At 39.9% G+C, this 16,690-nt stretch overlaps 1 protein-coding gene across 8 annotated transcripts in view; it reads right to left on the bottom strand.

Annotated features, from left to right (window-relative positions):
• Window positions 1-16,690, bottom strand: part of KIDINS220 (kinase D interacting substrate 220) — a 59,623-nt gene that overhangs the window by 38,074 nt on the left and 4,859 nt on the right. For all 8 annotated transcript variants that reach the window (XM_079969609.1, XM_079969611.1, XM_079969612.1 and 5 more), the window contains exons 2-11: window positions 10,682-10,818; window positions 9,153-9,251; window positions 8,634-8,732; window positions 7,897-7,995; window positions 5,513-5,614; window positions 3,944-4,042; window positions 3,043-3,240; window positions 2,575-2,673; window positions 1,334-1,432; window positions 105-203 (exon numbers count right to left, since the gene is read on the bottom strand). In XM_079969609.1, the coding sequence (XP_079825735.1) occupies window positions 105-203; window positions 1,334-1,432; window positions 2,575-2,673; window positions 3,043-3,240; window positions 3,944-4,042; window positions 5,513-5,614; window positions 7,897-7,995; window positions 8,634-8,732; window positions 9,153-9,251; window positions 10,682-10,789 (1,101 nt within the window). In that variant the 5' untranslated portion in view covers window positions 10,790-10,818. The remainder of the gene's footprint in view (window positions 1-104; window positions 204-1,333; window positions 1,433-2,574; window positions 2,674-3,042; window positions 3,241-3,943; window positions 4,043-5,512; window positions 5,615-7,896; window positions 7,996-8,633; window positions 8,733-9,152; window positions 9,252-10,681; window positions 10,819-16,690) is intronic.

The raw sequence follows: 16,690 nt of genomic DNA, 5'->3' as shown, positions 1-16,690 counted from the left end.
CAACTGCCTTCATTTAATAGAGGACAATGTGCCCTAAACAGTTTGGTGAAAGCATTAAGGACAATAAATTAAAATAAATACAGTGGTTATCAACTAGAGTTTACCTTGTCTACAGCAGAAACTTTAGCTCCTTTGTCAAGCAGAAGCTCAACTATTTCAATATTTCTCATCTTGGTGGCCTTTATAAGAGGTGTTTCTCCATCCTAAAAGCAAAAGTAAAATGGTGCTTTGTGAATGCCTTCAAAATAGACAGGCACAACACGCCTTCTGGCAGCAATGAATTTTGAATTCTGGAACACCTGCATATTTTATGGCAAAAAAATTAAGTACCCACCTCCAGCCTAGAAGTCTGAGGTAATTTTAATTGTAACATAATTTTTTGTTTGCCCTTGGGGTCAAAACTGGTAGCCCATGTTGTTGATTTTCAAGGCAGATACTCAGTATTACATAATGAAGTTCAGTTATTCCTCAATACATTTACAGAGCAATCTTAACTAGAGGAAACTGGTGTAACTTGGGCTGGCATAACTTTCACCAGCATACATTACTACTATTCTAAATTCTGTTTGGAAGCCTCTGCGAAGGTCTAGGACTGGGCCCTAGGTTGCATGACCAAACTGAACAGGGCTTGGAATAGGTCTACATCTCTCCTTGCCGGGTCCAGTCCCACCCCTTTTTGGGGAGATTATGCTGGTGTAAGTAACACAGGCTTAAATTCTGCTGGCTGAGCCCTGGCCGAGCTGGGGTGAGGGATTTATTCTGGTGATCCAAGAAAGCCCAAGATCCTCTAAATCCAAGCTATCGTATCCAAGCAGATATTGGGTTTGGATTGTGCTGTTAAGCATCCCCTTGAACACAAATTTGGTGTGGTATTTTCCCCATGCTATGAATTATTTCCTTCGTTGATGTTCTAGTTTGCAATGGTAGTTATTGCTAATTAATACAAAGTAAAGCATTTCCCATTAGACTTATTTATGGGAAAGTATCTCAGAAGGAAAATTAGCTTAAGTATGTGCATATAGCCTCTGCTCAAAATGCATTTCAGTTAAGATATTGATTTTCTATTTTTTTTAAAGGTGATGGGAAATGCTGGTGATATATATTTTTAATGTGCTCCACAGGCTTTCTGAACATAGTTTTAAAAGGAAATTTCAAGCACAGAAAAGCAAATACGAACAAACTAGAATTGTACTCAAGTATTCTCGCCTCACATTTAGTGAAGACAACATTTTTAACAAAAATGCCATATTCAGCAACACAGGGAAGAGTGAAAAAGCATTGTTGCAAAATAAACCATATCTCGAAGATCAAAGCCATTGCATGATATATTTACCTTTGTACATATTTCAGTGTCTGGGTTGCACTGCAAGATATCTCTAACCATGGTAGCATTTCCTTTCTCAACAGCCCAGTATAAAGCAGTTTTATTATCCTACAAATAAACAACATATTTGAAAAGCACATTAAATGCAGTCAAACTAACTTCACAAACCACGTATTATGCAGGTTATATTCAACACTATATAGCAAAGTGATAAAATTCAGAATGGAAAAAGGAAACTGCCATTGGGTTTTTGTCTTTTTTTAAAATGTAATGTAAGTTACATATCAGTGTTTGGATAAAATTAGGATTATAGTATTTCAAAAAAATTCTTCAACACATGGCATTCAGAAACCACTTCACAAAAAGCTGGCATACACGATATATTTAATTGAAAGGGATGGAGAATCTTCTCTAAACACTGTATCACAACCAAATCTAGAAATCTAGGGTGTGTCTTAGGAAGAAGAAGAATCTTCTGCTGGTATTTGCTTTTAGGAACGGTACTGGATGTATAATGAATTGCCTAAGATTTCCGTATTTATTTATTTTTTTTAAAAAAGTAACTCAGCGTCATCATATCAACAAAGCAACTACAATGTGTACTGCATCACCTCTGAACTGTAGCTTCAGGAATCTCCTTGCAACAGATATACTTAAGAAATATTTTTACTATAGTGAAAAGCTGAAATATTCTGATTTCACAGTCCAGCCTGACAGTTAATTATGTACTCAGCATCAGCTGCTGTTTTGATACACTGACAAATAGCAGCTACTGTCAGAAGCTGTACTGAGCACCTGTCATTTTGCAGGCTTCTGAGCTCTCAATTCGATCCCCCTTCCATGACTAAAAGCAACAGCGGATTTTTGGTTAACCAGTTTATATAAAGATGGTAGGCAAGTGCTTCATGACTCACTGAATTAGACTCACTAGCAAGTGCCTAAAACTAAGCTGGATGCAATGCTCCCAAGCAGCAGAATAGGGCATGGATGTTCTTTATGATCAAAACAGATATACCTACTTTACACATATCTTAAGAGACAGTAAGTATAGAATGCCAAGGAACAAAATGTTTGTCTTTATGTGTCGTGTTAAAGTGCACCGTTCTTTCCAGTTGCAAATACAGTAGGAAATCAAGTGTTTTTCAAGATGCCATCTAGAAATGTGCTTCCCGTCTCCAAGGGATGCTTTTGGAAATGATATATTAACAAGAGCATTTTTCAAAATCCTGAACTCACGCAGAATTACTTACCTGCCCTCTAATGTCTATATCTGCATACTTATGAAGCAAGGCTCTCACAATTTCAACATGACCACCTCGGACAGCCCCAATCAGCACAGTATCTCCACTCTGCAATGAGGACAGAACACAGTCAAATGTCTTAAAGCACTTCCAAAATAGAAGAAGAAGAAGAGTTTGGATTTGATATCCTGCCTTTCACTCCCTTTAAGGAGTCTCAAAGCGGCTAACATTCTCCTTTCCCTTCCTCCCCCACAACAAACACTCTGTGAGGTGAGTGGGGCTGAGACACTTCAGAGAAGTGTGACTGGCCCAAGGTCACCCAGCAGCTGCATGTGGAGGAGCAGAGACGCGAACCCGGTTCCCCAGATTACGAGACTACCACTCTTAACTACGACACCACACTAGCTTTTTATACTTTGTTATAAGTATTAAAAAAATAATGATTGTATATATACACATTATCAAACCCTTACTTACCCTGTCAGGAATATTCACGTAGGTTCCTGCATCTAAGAGGTCCTGCACAATTTCAGTATGTCCCTCCTTTGCGGCAATCATCAAAGCTGTGTTTCCATCTTTATCTGTTAAGTTGACATTTGGATTCCTTTTCAAGATTTCTTTTACTGAATCTGTGAAACCACCTTTTACTGCTACTATAAGTGCAGTCATGGAATTCTGGAGAGGGGAAAAGGTAGAAAACACACAATATATTAGTGGCAGTATGAGACTAACTGGTCAATACAGGAGGAGATTTTTTCCTCCGCTTCTGAAGTTCATCTTATTTCAGTAGCATTAACTTCAAACACACCATTACATTCCACTATTACTTTTACACCAAAAGCAATTCTACATTTTCAGGTAACAGCAACAAGGGAAAATCCCCCAGAAAATCTGCACCCCAGATTTTATATTCACAGACCTTAGAATCCAATACAATAGGTTTCTTTCAAGCCCAATAGCAGCACAACAAATGGGTTTCTGGCATGGGCACCACAGCTCAGGAGATAAGGGTTAATTATTTTCTCCTCAACTATGACTCCTTCCTGAAATTGCAAAATAATAGCTAATGAAAGACTTTTTAAAATCCTAACTGTATGGTTTAAGAATTTACTGTGATTGTCAGAGCTGTAGAGGAAAATGTCTCCACATCACAATTAAGTCTGAAGAAAGCCCTCAGTTGGGCAGGAGAAGGGTGGTGTGGTCATCAGGGTAGTCCTCAGTGGGCACATGTGTGTGTTTGGATTCCAGGCTGGCAACTCCAGCACTAAACCATCTGGACTAACAGACACCATGATCCCATCTTCTTTAAACACTATCTACTGCTTTATTATTAGAATAATATTTAGACTAATCAGATCCCATTTTTTTAAGTACTCACAGCTCCTTCTTGATCAACATCCGCTCCCATATGCAGCAAATACTTCACACATTCCAGATGACCTTTTCTTGCAGCCCAGATCAGTGGAGTAGTGCCATACTGTAGAATATATTTTGAACATATGAGACACATTCCAGCTTTGTTTTGAAAGCAGAACAACTCCCTCAGTTTGTGAGTGGGCAGGAGAAGAAAGGCGTCAAGTAAGTAGGTAGAAGTTCAAGCGGAAGACATGAAAATAACATTTTAGGATAATACCAGAACATAACAGAAGACCTCACTAATACAGAAATGTGAAAAGGAAGTTAAAAGAGTTACTAAGTTGGCAACATTCCCAAAGTGGTCCAGGGAGACAGATCAATGGTAAGAGGGAAAAGGCAAAGTATAGGTATGGTAGAGCTGAGAAGTGCTATTGGCATATATTGTGGACTCAGAGTGAGGTAAAATCACAGCTAATTTAATAATCAAAGAGCTAATTCAATGGTCAAAGAGAGGGTGGGAATATCATGAAAGATTATATAGTACACCTAGAGGTCAGCATCTACTAGTCCTTAGGAGGCCATAACCAACAGTCTCACTCTAATAACAGTCTATGTACTATCACTGGGCAGAGTTTGGACAACATACAGCCTGTGAGCTCTTGTAAAGAGTCTTAAAAATTATTTCATTTGATATTTTAAATGTTTTAGTGACTAGAACAGTATTCCCCAACCTGGTGCCTTCAAGTTCTTACTAGATTCCAACTCTTATCAGTCCCAGACACCATGACCAATGGTCAGGGACAAGACAAGTTGTAGCCTAAAACCTATGGAGGGCACCAGACTGGAGAAGCCTGCACTAGAGCTGGAATACTGTTGAATGATTGCTCAGAGCACCCCAATGGAAATGTGCATAGGTAAGCATGCATAGGACTTCTGGCAAAGTCGGTTTAATTGAAATTGAAATACTTTATTGTCACTTGTACAACTTGTATACAGTGAGATTGCACGAACACCCCCCACGCAGCTCTCTTAGTCTTAATTCCCCTCGTTTACTGACGCACACCCACCAATCCCGAAAGTCAGTTGCCCTGTTGTTATCTTTTCATTCAGCAGCCTAACAACCCACGGACAGAAGCGGCTCTTTACCCTGTTGGTGCGACTAGTCATGCTTCTATATCTTCTGCCCGAGCGCAGGCGATCAAGTAAGTGCCGGCCAGGGTGTGAATCATCCCTGAGAATTTTCCTCACTCTCCTGCGGCAACGTTCTTCCACTATTTCATCCAGCGGATTCAGGGGACAGCCCATAATATCTTGTGCTGTATTCACCACCCTCTGTAGGCACTTCCTATCAGTTGATGTCAAACCAGTGTACCACACTTCTAACTAAGTGTGGTACTAACTAACTAACTAACTAACTTAAAAAACTTCTAACTAAGAACATCCTCATGAATTAAGATGAAGTCTAAACATAAATTCCTCTCAAATCCCATGAAGTGAAACAGAGCTTAGGATACTGTCTTAACATTCTTAACAATTTTAACTTATTATGGTAACGAGGTAAGCTTTTACCGGAAAGAAAGAAAACTCCTACCTTGTCAGAGCAGTTGACCTTGGCTCCATGATGCAGTAAAAGTTGTACTATACGAGAGTGGCCTCGTCCTGCTGCCCAGATTATTGGATAGACACTGTATTGCTTTGAGGAGAAAAGGTTTGAAAGATGTAAGAATCCCAAGATGTAAAGGGCAACATCAAGCAGCGCCCAATGTGACTTCTCCTTCCCCTTCTCCTCCCCACACCCAACACAGCTCCCTGCAATCTGCAATGGAGGGATGGAGGACCTCTCAGAATAGACTGGGACAGTGAAGAGAGAGGTAGGGGAAGTGCCACTGTATAAATGGAAGTATGTTCAGGCAAAGCTGGATTTCACCCAAGATACCTGATTCCTATAGAGTGGTACCTCTAGTTACAAATTTAATTTGTTCTGGAGGTCCGTTCTTAACCTGAAACTGTTCTTAACTAGAGGCATGCTTTCGCTAATGGGGCCTCTTGCTGCCGTTGCGCCACCAGCACATGATTTCCGTTCTCATCCTGGGGCAAAGTTCTCAACTTGAGGTAACTCTTCCAGGTTAGCAGAGTTTGTAACCTGAAGCGTTTGTAACCTGAGGTGTTTGTAACTCGAGGTACCACTGTACAAACTTCTGACAAGAATAAGAATTACAAAAATTCTATACTGCAATACAGTGGTACCTCAGGTTACATATGCTTCAGGTTACAAACTCCAGAAATAGTACCTCGGGTTAAGAACTTTGCTTCAGGATGAGAACAGAAATCGTGCGACGGCGGCAGCAGGAGGCCCCATTAGCTAAAGTGGTGCTTCAGGTTAAGAACAATTTCAGGTTAAGAACGGACCTCCGGAACAAATTAAGTACTTAACCCGAGGTACCACTGTACTACCTAAATGTTAATAGTGAAAGCTCAAGAAAGCATATAGCATTATAACTCAGTGCATAAAACAACTGAAAAAATAAAGTTATTCTTCTTTTGGAAGGACAAACAGTAAGACCAATTTCAAGCCTGACTGTGATATATACCCAAGAGCTTTGATTGAACCAGGAGACTGATGCATGGAAGCAGGCTGTGGAGAAACAGCTGGAAACAGCTCCAATTCCCACACTCCACTAGCTCTGACACAACTGTGTTTATACCCAGCTATGCCAGAGAGGATGAGGCTTGGCCTGAAGGTGCTGACTCCCCTGCCTACTGCATCCAACAGCTGGGACAGGGGAGGAAACATCAGCAGAGATAGCAGGACAGGCAGCGGTAGGAACAAAAGGAGCTTTGAGTACTAGCACCACCAATCTCAGAGGCAGCAGAGAAAGCTTAGGCAAGGTAGACTTAATATAAAGGTAAAGGGACCCCTGGCCATGAGGTCCAGTCATGGATGACTCTGGGGTTGTGGCGCTCATCTTGCTTTACTGGCCGAGGGAGCCGGCGTTTGTCTGCAGACAGCTTCTGGGTCATGTGGCCAGCATGACAATCCAGAGCAGCGCATGGAAACGCCGTTTACCTTCCCGCTGGAACGGTACCTATTTATCTACTTGCACTCTGACATGCTTTCGAACTGCTAGGTGGGCAGGAGCAGGGACTGAGCAATGGGAGCTCACCCCGTCGCGGGGATTTGAACCGCCAATCTTCTGATCGGCAAGCCCTAGGCTCTGTGGTTTAACCCACAGCGCCACCCGCATTCCATAGACTTAATATAGGAACTGATTTTCATCTGGTTTTTATCAGACTTAATAAAGAAACTGATAAAAAGGAGGAATGTATGTAAAGTAGCAGCATAGCCCTGCACACTTGAGTGTCTCTGAGTGGAGAGAAATGTCTATGTAAAACACAGTGTAGAAATTAAAACTTTAATACTGAGCCTCAAAAGAGGCTGTATGTTGAGAAGAGACTCAGAATGCATCTACCAAAGGATTCAGAATCTCAGCAGGTCTCCTCCAAAAAATCTGAATAGACTTGGGACTCTGAAAAGATCCTTACACACTACTGCATCCTGCTTTAAAATAAGACACGGGATTTTGCTTGTGCAGTCAGTACTTAATCTGTATTAGGATAAAAATCAAGGCACCACAGAACTAGCTGAATACATATTTTGGTACAGTTGTTATGTACATCCCATGCCATTTGTTGCATACAGTTAGTTGTGAATCAATAGAGATAAATCAGGGTCAATGTTTTATTTTTTTCAAAGTATTTCAGGTGGTTTAAAGGTGCTCCATGCAAAATGTTAAGTTTATACAAATTATCAGTGAGTAGTCCTAGGCCAAAAAACTAAAAGGAGAACTTTAAATTCAACTTCTATTTGCTCAATATGCATCCAAACCACAAGCTAATAATGACAAATTACTCTACCGCAGAATTCTTCCCCTACTATCCCCACTGCAAATAGAAACAAAGATGGAAAAAACTTACCAGGCCAGTGATGTTGGGGTTTGCTCCCCTTTCAAGAAGCAGTTCAGCTGCTTCAGTACGGCCTTTGTAGCATGCCCACATAAGGGCGTTCCATCCACCCTAACACAGGAAATCAATACATGGACCATTTTAAAATCTATTTTCAGCATTTGCATAAAATATTATGTTTCACAGTTGTTAGCCCAGTTCTCTGGTGCAAACAACTTGCTACTGAGCAATGAAATCAAGGAGTATTAATCCATCTAAACTACTTTTTAGCTGAAAATTCCTATAATTTGCTCTAGTTCAGGGGTGTGGAAACGGTGGCCCTCCAGATGTGGCTAGACTCTCAGCAGCACTCCAGACATTGTTGGATTACAACTCCCATCATCCATAAGAATTTCAAAGGTTACCAGAATTTTGATAAATTTTCAAAAGAACAAACTCTGAAGCACCTGGTAGGATGGCGCTATGCTGCTCACCTGACCTCTCTCAGGATGAGTTGCTTCTGCATATTGGGAGGGGGAGCTGGCAGCATGGTCAGCACAGTGCAAATGCCAATCTGCTGTACTTGTTTACACCACACCAGCCAGAGGGAGGTCTGGCGAGTGGCACAACCCCAGCATGCTGTCAGCTACTAGAAATACAGATCTATCTGTGCTGCAGCCTAATAAAAAAAAAGGCCTACACCATTTTGAAGGACTAAAATGTTATTTGTTTATTACACGCCCTTCACCCTAAGGTCCCATATGCCATACCATGTCTCGATGTTCCATGTTCACATTGCAATTAAGTAGCTCTGACACAATGGCAGCATGTCCCTCTTTAGCAGCTGAGATAAGAGCTGTCCAGTTATCCTAAAGTGAGAAAAAGGAAAAATTAACAGTCCAATAGCTAACTAAAACCACAGTTTATACCAGTTGAAGTGAAGTGACTATACCTTGAAGAAATAGACTTCTTATCCCAGGATAGGGAAGGACAATGTGGTGCCCTTGAGATGTTGTAATATAGACTACAACTCCCATCATCTCAGAACATGGCCATGCTGGCTGAGATTGATGGGAACTATAGTCCAGGAACATCTGGAGGGTACCCGATTCATATGGGGTGCGGCAAGTGATAAAACACACACTCTTGTCTGGACCTGTTGTGCTTACAAGACTCCCAAGTCTAGCACATGAGAGGGATTAACAAGAGAATTGTGTGGTCAAAATAGGACATGCAGCAGGAGGAGAGAATAATACAGCAAGGAATTAGATCACCCATTCAATACTTACTGCATCTTCCAAATTGCAGTTGGCACCTTTCTTTATCAATTCTTGGACAATTTCTAGGTTGCCTTGCTCAGCAGCTAGCATTAACGGAGTCTGACCATTCTGAAATTAAACAAAACATGCAATTACATTGTCAGAAACTAATAAATTGTACAGGTGGTCTTACAGGTAGATTCTTATACAAGAATGCTGCTAATGTTTTATGCGTTGCTTCACAATGGCACACAAAGTGTAATTTTTAAAAAAACAAACAGAAATTGTAGTACAACTCCTGAAAACATTATTAGAAAGATGGGTCCATTGTTACAAGTTTTAGCAAACTGAAGGGGCGCTGTTTACTGCTGCTTAATAAGCATCCTGCACTAATTATTTTCTTGTGTGTCCCCCCCCCCCCATATTATACTGTAAATGTCTGTTTCATCCAAAAAGAATTTCTGATCAAACATTCATTTTCAAAAAGGATTTTCGTTGTTGTTGCTATACTGCAATAGAACACCACCCCGCCTTGAAATTATGGTGTTCTGATAGGTTTTTAAATCTACTTTTCCATGTGGGCACCTGATGGATTATTGACAAATTCATATGCATCACTTGGTATCTTTCCACCCACTGACAATCAGCTGAACACTGTGAAGTACCTCTACTTAAAAGTAGCATTTATGTGATGTTTGTTTCGCATATCCAAGTCCTCACAGTTGATGATTATAGAGTATGGACTATTGAGCAGCATGATTGCTTTAAATAAATAAAACCATTCTACATTGATTTTGAATTTCCTACAGGAAATAAATTTTGGTACAAAAGTTTACTTTCTGAAAACAAATGGAATGGGAAATAAAATGGATGTGTGTTTAGCCCTAATTATGCTGTTAAAGCGAACAGCATTGAAGAAAGGGAAATGGCTAAGGCTAAAACCCATCAACGGCAGGAATCTTTTTTTTTTCCCTGTCAAGGGCTACACTTCTCCAAGGATAATCTGCCAGGGGCTGCATGGTGGTAGTTATGTGAAACCAGAGCCAATTATGGGGGAAGCCAGAAACAAAAAGGTGTCCTTAATTAATTAATCCAGAATAATGAAAGCCCTGCTTCAATTTCACCATGGAGATCTCGTATTAAAATACCCAATCCTCTGCAGGTCTACTCAGAAGTTAAGTCCACTGGGCTTGATAAGGTTTCTCTCAAATAAGATTACAGAGAGTTTTTTTATTATTATTTCTTTATACAACAGATCTCTACAGTTACTATGCTGGAAAACAAGTGAAAGCAATTCCTTTCTGACTTAGCAGGCAGCTATACATATGCATCACAGAAACTCTATCAGAGAGTGGGGAGAAAGATGTCTTTTCTCCAAGTTATACAACTAGGAAAAAAAGTAAAGAAACATCAATTTATTTTTATCAAATAAAATTATTCCCCCCAAAAAAAAAATTCATACCTCCACATTGTAGAACAACACAGCAGCATATGTTTATCGATTATAAAAATGTATGTCTACAATATTTATTAAAATATTTATTACAAATTTATCTTACCTCATTCCTCTCATCCACATCTTTGCACTTCTCAAGAAGTGCCTTCAAAGCAGGAACATTTTCTTCTTCTACATATGTCACCAAACTCTGAGACACGAGACTCGCCATCTTTAGCCAAAGTCCACAATGCTAGTTATCTATGTTAACAAGAAAAACAATTTTAATGTATCACATGAGGTTTTTGCACTGAGTGGAACAAAACAATGACAGAAAACCTACTGCAAGAAACAATTTCTATTGTGCCAAAATTGTTCTGGGTGCTCCAAACAACAGAGGCAATACAGTCCTCAACCAGAAGATTTTATGAGGTGGTAAGGAATAGCCACGTTATCCTGAAGAGACGGAGAAACATGAGCATGAACTAATACAAAGCAGAAGGGTGGCATAGAAGATTGTCCATGAAAAAGCAGAAAAACAAAGCCTGTGGTGGGTTGTGAAAAGCTTTGCTAAATTTTTATTTTTTATTTTTTTAAAAAAAGAAGTCAACCCCGAAACTTAAATATTAGCCCACCATTGTAGAGTTGGCTTCTGGGTGTTCTGTCTGGCACTTATTCCGCTTGAAATAAAACATTTAAAATGCATTTTTAATGCAGAAAGATTTCAACAGAAAATAGATTGGTAGCTGTTGTTTAACTGAATTACTAAATGTTTAGTCATCTATTTGGTACAAGCTTTACAGCTAGGAGCCAAAGAACATCTGATGCGAGAGACTTCAAGTTCAAAGCAACCACTGGGAGCTCCAACTGCCATCAGGGCAGTGGAGCTGGGCTGCTTAAACCTTATCCAGGGCAGTACAGTGGTACCTCTGGTTATGTACTTAATTCGTTCCGGAGGTCCGTTCTTAACCTGAAACTGTTCTTAACCTGAAGCACCACTTTAGCTAATGGGGCCTCCTGCTGCTGCCGTGCCGCTGCGTGATTTCTGTTCTCATCCTGAAGCAAAGTTCTTAACCCAAGGTACTATTTCTGGGTTAGCGGAGTCTGTAACCTGAAGCGTATGTAACCCGAGGTACCACTGTACTGATTTAAATGGGAAATCGCCTTAAAATGGAACTTAAGTCAATGGGACCTACCATAAAATGTTCCTGTGCAGAACATTCCTATTCAAGTTTCCCTGGACTCTACTGTACACTCAAACATCCTCTCTCTGCCACCTCCCCACCCTGATTTCCTTTCCCCCCTCTCCTTCTGCTCAGTCTGGATTCTGTACCCACTGAGTCCTCAATGGTTCCCCACCTTACACTTTTCCCACCAATATCTTTTATATTCCTGTAAATAATCCTGTAGTTCTCCCAAGCCTTCCAATACCTCCCTCTTTTGCATGTTTCAGCTACACTAGGATCAGTACCCAGAATGAGTTCCAAGCGAGGACCTGCAAAATAATGATGCAGCCTATCCATGGCGTGAATCAGTAACCTCCTGTTGTAGCTCAGGAGGCTGAAAAAACAAAAGCTAGCACCAAATGCAGGAATCTCTGCTCTTACCTGGGTCCTACTTCATATATATTTCCCACTCCCATTTTTTGAACATTTTAAAGTGAAACTGGCCTGCATGCAAGTTAAAGGAATCAAACTTTTCTGCATGCAGCTGAGTTGCTTGATTTAGCCTGGAAGGAGGTCACAGGGGGCAATTTACTGCAACCTGAGAAGTGTGTGTGTTCACGCATGGCATGTGAATATGAACAGGAATCTAAACCAGTCTCAGCCCTACATCATCGGCAATATTAACTATGGACCACACTGCAGAGTTTCTGTAAACTACTGTCAACAAGACTGAAATAAGGGTATAATAATGAACTGCACTGCAACATTATACTACTCTCTTAGCTACTCTGGGATATTTAAAATAAACTATTCTAGAAGACAAGCTTAAGTGAGCTACCTGAAATCAGCTAAAATAAGCTTTGCTTCATTAGCATCATTAGCATTCATGTACCATCATTAGCAGAGTAAAAAAAAAAATACATGGACTACAATTTTGCTAACATTCTACAATTACAGAAGGAAAAGCACAGATGATCAAATTTGAGGAGAAACTGATTTTTATAACAAACTGAAATAACCAGTTTTCAGGGCAATGCATATTACACCATACAGATGAAGGAAGTATGTTACTTTCTTAGTTTTCCTAATTTAAAAGCAGCATCAAAACCACTGATGATTGAAGTTAATATAAACCTAGGATCTCTGCCCTGCGATCTTACCTGTTTAAGATTGCTAATTGCTGTAAACGTATATGAGCCTGTTCTGTATTTATTCATGGTTGCAAGCCTCACATTTGCAAGCAAAGTAGAAACCTCAGAGAGAATGGCCATTTGGAGCCATGGAGGTAATTTGTCTAGTAAAATTAGCAGTGCATTAGAGACATAATCATAAAGGTAGGAAATTTGCTGAAAAGAACTATAATTTATATTACGAATTATTTTGAGGTGAATTTTTGATTAGTAACTGGGTTTGTAAAAGAATTTATTCTGTCTACAATTTCTGTCATGCACATAACTTGCAACAACTATTAAAAAAATTAACACACCTTCCCCAGAATATGATGAATCTTCCTACATGACATCTATCGGGTCATATATTCTCAGTTATCCAGTATGCACGTAACTGTTGAGATGAGCAGCAATAACTAACTTCCACAACTAGGTCAGGTCCCTCTATTCTGTGTCCTACCACACCCAGGCACATACAGATTTTTACACAACAATTTGAGAGATAAATGATATATTTCATCTGAAATTGTCAGTAAAAACTGGATTCACAGCCCTTGAAAAGCACTGGCTCCTTCGTACAAAGCTGCTACCTACTGCTTTGAAAACATTTCTAGCTATCCTAAACAGACCAGAAAACATCACATAATTTCACCAATTTTGCACTCCTGTTCAGATTGGATACCTGGGTCAACTTTCCCCTAATTACACTACCAAGCCTTGATTTGAATGTGGTTTCTGGAAGCTTGCTACCTACACTTCCAGCATATACACTGCTTAAAAGTAAGACGCAATTGCTGCTTTGCTATAAATGCATTTTGCACATTTCAAACTCCTGTGATAACTTAGCTGCTGAGTCGGCAAATAACTCTCTTTAATGTTGCTTGCTTTACTCTGTGACTTCAATATAAGCCGCAAGCAACTGATGCTACAGTAATGTGGAAATAATGTTTCATTCAACAGTCTGTTAGGATAGATAGTCGTCCCCCCCCCCTGCAAAAAAAAAAAGTCGCTTAAGGGCACATCAACTGTGGTGCATATGTAAGAGACCGATGTGTGCACCCTGTGGAGTTTTATCAGCCATACATGTTGCCATCTGTAGAGAAACAAGGAGCTAAGGTTGACAACACATCTTACTGATTTTATACATGTGAGTAAAAGCATTCGGTGATGCATTAGAGGTGACCCAATCTTTGGATTGCTGACCCTAAAAGGCAATATGGTACAGGTGAATGAAAACAGAAGCCTGAAGGGCAGAAAGTCCAGCTGCTGAGGCAGCATTTGAGGTAAGCTGGTGTTTGTAACTTTGCACTTCCTATCTAAGGCAGAGAAGTCTCACTGCTTTGTGGGATAAGCCTGAGCCCTAGAGATGGCCTTAACAGATTCTTCAGTCATAAAAGCTTTGAGCCTTTGTGTGCTCTTAACACTCCCCATAGGTCTCCAACTTCATACGGAATGGAAAAACAACAACCCACCTATTGCGTGTTAGCATGTTCAGGTAGTCATATTTGATCTCTGGTCTATTCCCAGTAAATTAGCCATGTTAAGGTAAAATATTATCTTTGGCCTGTTAAACTTGCTACTTGTGGTTAAATGGACAACTGAAGTGAACCAGTGGAGCACATAATATCTTTATCAGCCCTGCAGTTTGCTGCTCACCAGGTCGACCAAGGCAAGCAGTAGCACACCTCAAGCAGTAACTCAAAGTCGAAAATGAACTCTCATCTCATTCCTCATGCCATCTATCTTTCTGCTCCCCACCATATGTGAGGCTATCCCAGATGCTCTCCAAAAATGATTATTAATATAAATTATTTTCATAATACAGTCGTGCCTTGGTTTTTGAACAGCTTACGGTAGTTCTTGAACGTTTTAGCTCCCGAACACTGCAAACCTGGAAGTGACGGTTCCAGTTTACGAACTATTTTTGAAAGCCAAACGTCCGACGGGGCTTTCGTTTCCGAACGTTTTGGAAGTCAAACAGACTTTCGGAACAGATTCCATTCGACTTTCAAAGTACAACTCAACTGTACAAGAATTAGATCAAATCCACCCTCCAACCCTTTCTGACTTTTAAGGCTAAGCAAAGCCACTTGAATAGGCCCAATTACCAGAGATATGTAACAAACCCTCATATGCCATTATCATACCTTCTGTGCCTATCCCTAACAGGCTATAAAACAATGATTCTGCAAACAGCAGCAAGGAGATAGCCAAACCAGTTCTAATGACTAGAGCCAGTAAAGTGACAGAATGGAGAAAGGGGCAGCCCAAATCAACATACGGAAGAGGTGAACAAGAAACAAACAGGTGAGTAAACATGCAGTAAATTAATGCCTTTCAATGATGCTTTCTTTCTCTCTACTTCCATACCATGTAATTTAGTCCTGGCAACTACTCTTAGCACTTTTCTCCTCTCCAGCTGCAGACACTGAGGCATGCGGCCAGTCACTATTATACACACACAAAAATGTTGTACAGTACAATGGTAATGGGGGCTTGCTAGAATAGACAAAATGTAACAAGGCAATGGTGATGAAGTTAATATTCTAAGCAACTGGAAGCAATCACCATTAAAACACAAACACATCAGTGAAGTCAAAAACAAATTCCTGAAAGAATCACGCGTATGCGATATCACACAGAATGTATGTTTTGAAATGGCAACATTCACAACTGCAATATAAATTGCAAGACAGGCTGAACCTATGTAATATCAAGAGCACTGTACCAATTTCATTTAAATAAAAAGGGGGAAGTAAAATGATTTTGAAAAAAATATTTACAGCATGTTTATGTTGCCTTAAAAATGTAAAGGATCCCTTACAGTTAAGTCCAGTCGCAGACGACTCTGGGGTTGCAGCGCTCATCTTGCTTTACAGGCCGAGGGAGCCGGCATTTGTTCGCAGACAGTTCCACATAAAAGCAACCCACATACAGTGTAAATGCAGGAAGTGTCATCAACATATGTTGCCCTCAGCCACATATATGCAATGGTGAAGTAAGTTAATTTTTGACTCTTACTTTTATGGACTTGTTGCGGGTGGGTGGGGAGGTATTTTTGACAAACTTTCACATAAAAAGATTGCATATATGGATACAGATTTGACCATACTGCACTTTATAATGTTTTTTGTACTACTGTAGATATTTCCAAACTTATCAGCCAACTTAAATACCAGGATTTTCCCACCTCCAATAACTCAGATGGAGGAGGCTTTTGAAAGTCATAGTTTCATACTGCAGTCCTAAACCCATTTACCTGTCTGGAAGCAAGTCCCACTAAAATGAATGGGACTGACTTCCAAGTAGATATACATAGGATTGCACTTTCAGTTATTCTAGATTTCTTTTCAAATTTACAATGAATCTTAGTACTGTACTGTATTAACTTTGCGAAATATTAATACTGTCTGTTATAAGCTTGGAATAATAGAATATGGAACAGATTTTGGCATGGTTACATATTGTACTCCCTTTGCAGGAGAAGAATTTCACAGTAATCTAACTTGCCGTAAGACAGATGGAAAAGGTTGAAAGATAATAGCTCTCAACAGTAACACTTACTTCTTAACCATGCTCTTCCAAGTAATTGCCATATTCTGCTTGCCTTATTCATAATTAACAGTTTCTAAAAATTGCCATGTAAACAGTCTATTATGCAACTTCCTAGAAAACTCTTAAAAGAGTTACATACTGCTGTACATCAAAGGAAGTTTCTGCACTATGGTCTGTTGTGTTTCCATCTGTCAGTTACTGCAAGTCATATGCTACACATGAACGTCTACCATGGCCACACAA

The sequence above is a fragment of the Podarcis cretensis genome (assembly GCF_951804945.1).
Source record: "Podarcis cretensis genome assembly, chromosome: 3".
NCBI lineage: Eukaryota > Metazoa > Chordata > Lepidosauria > Squamata > Lacertidae > Podarcis > Podarcis cretensis.
This window is presented reverse-complemented; position numbering and strand designations above follow the sequence as displayed.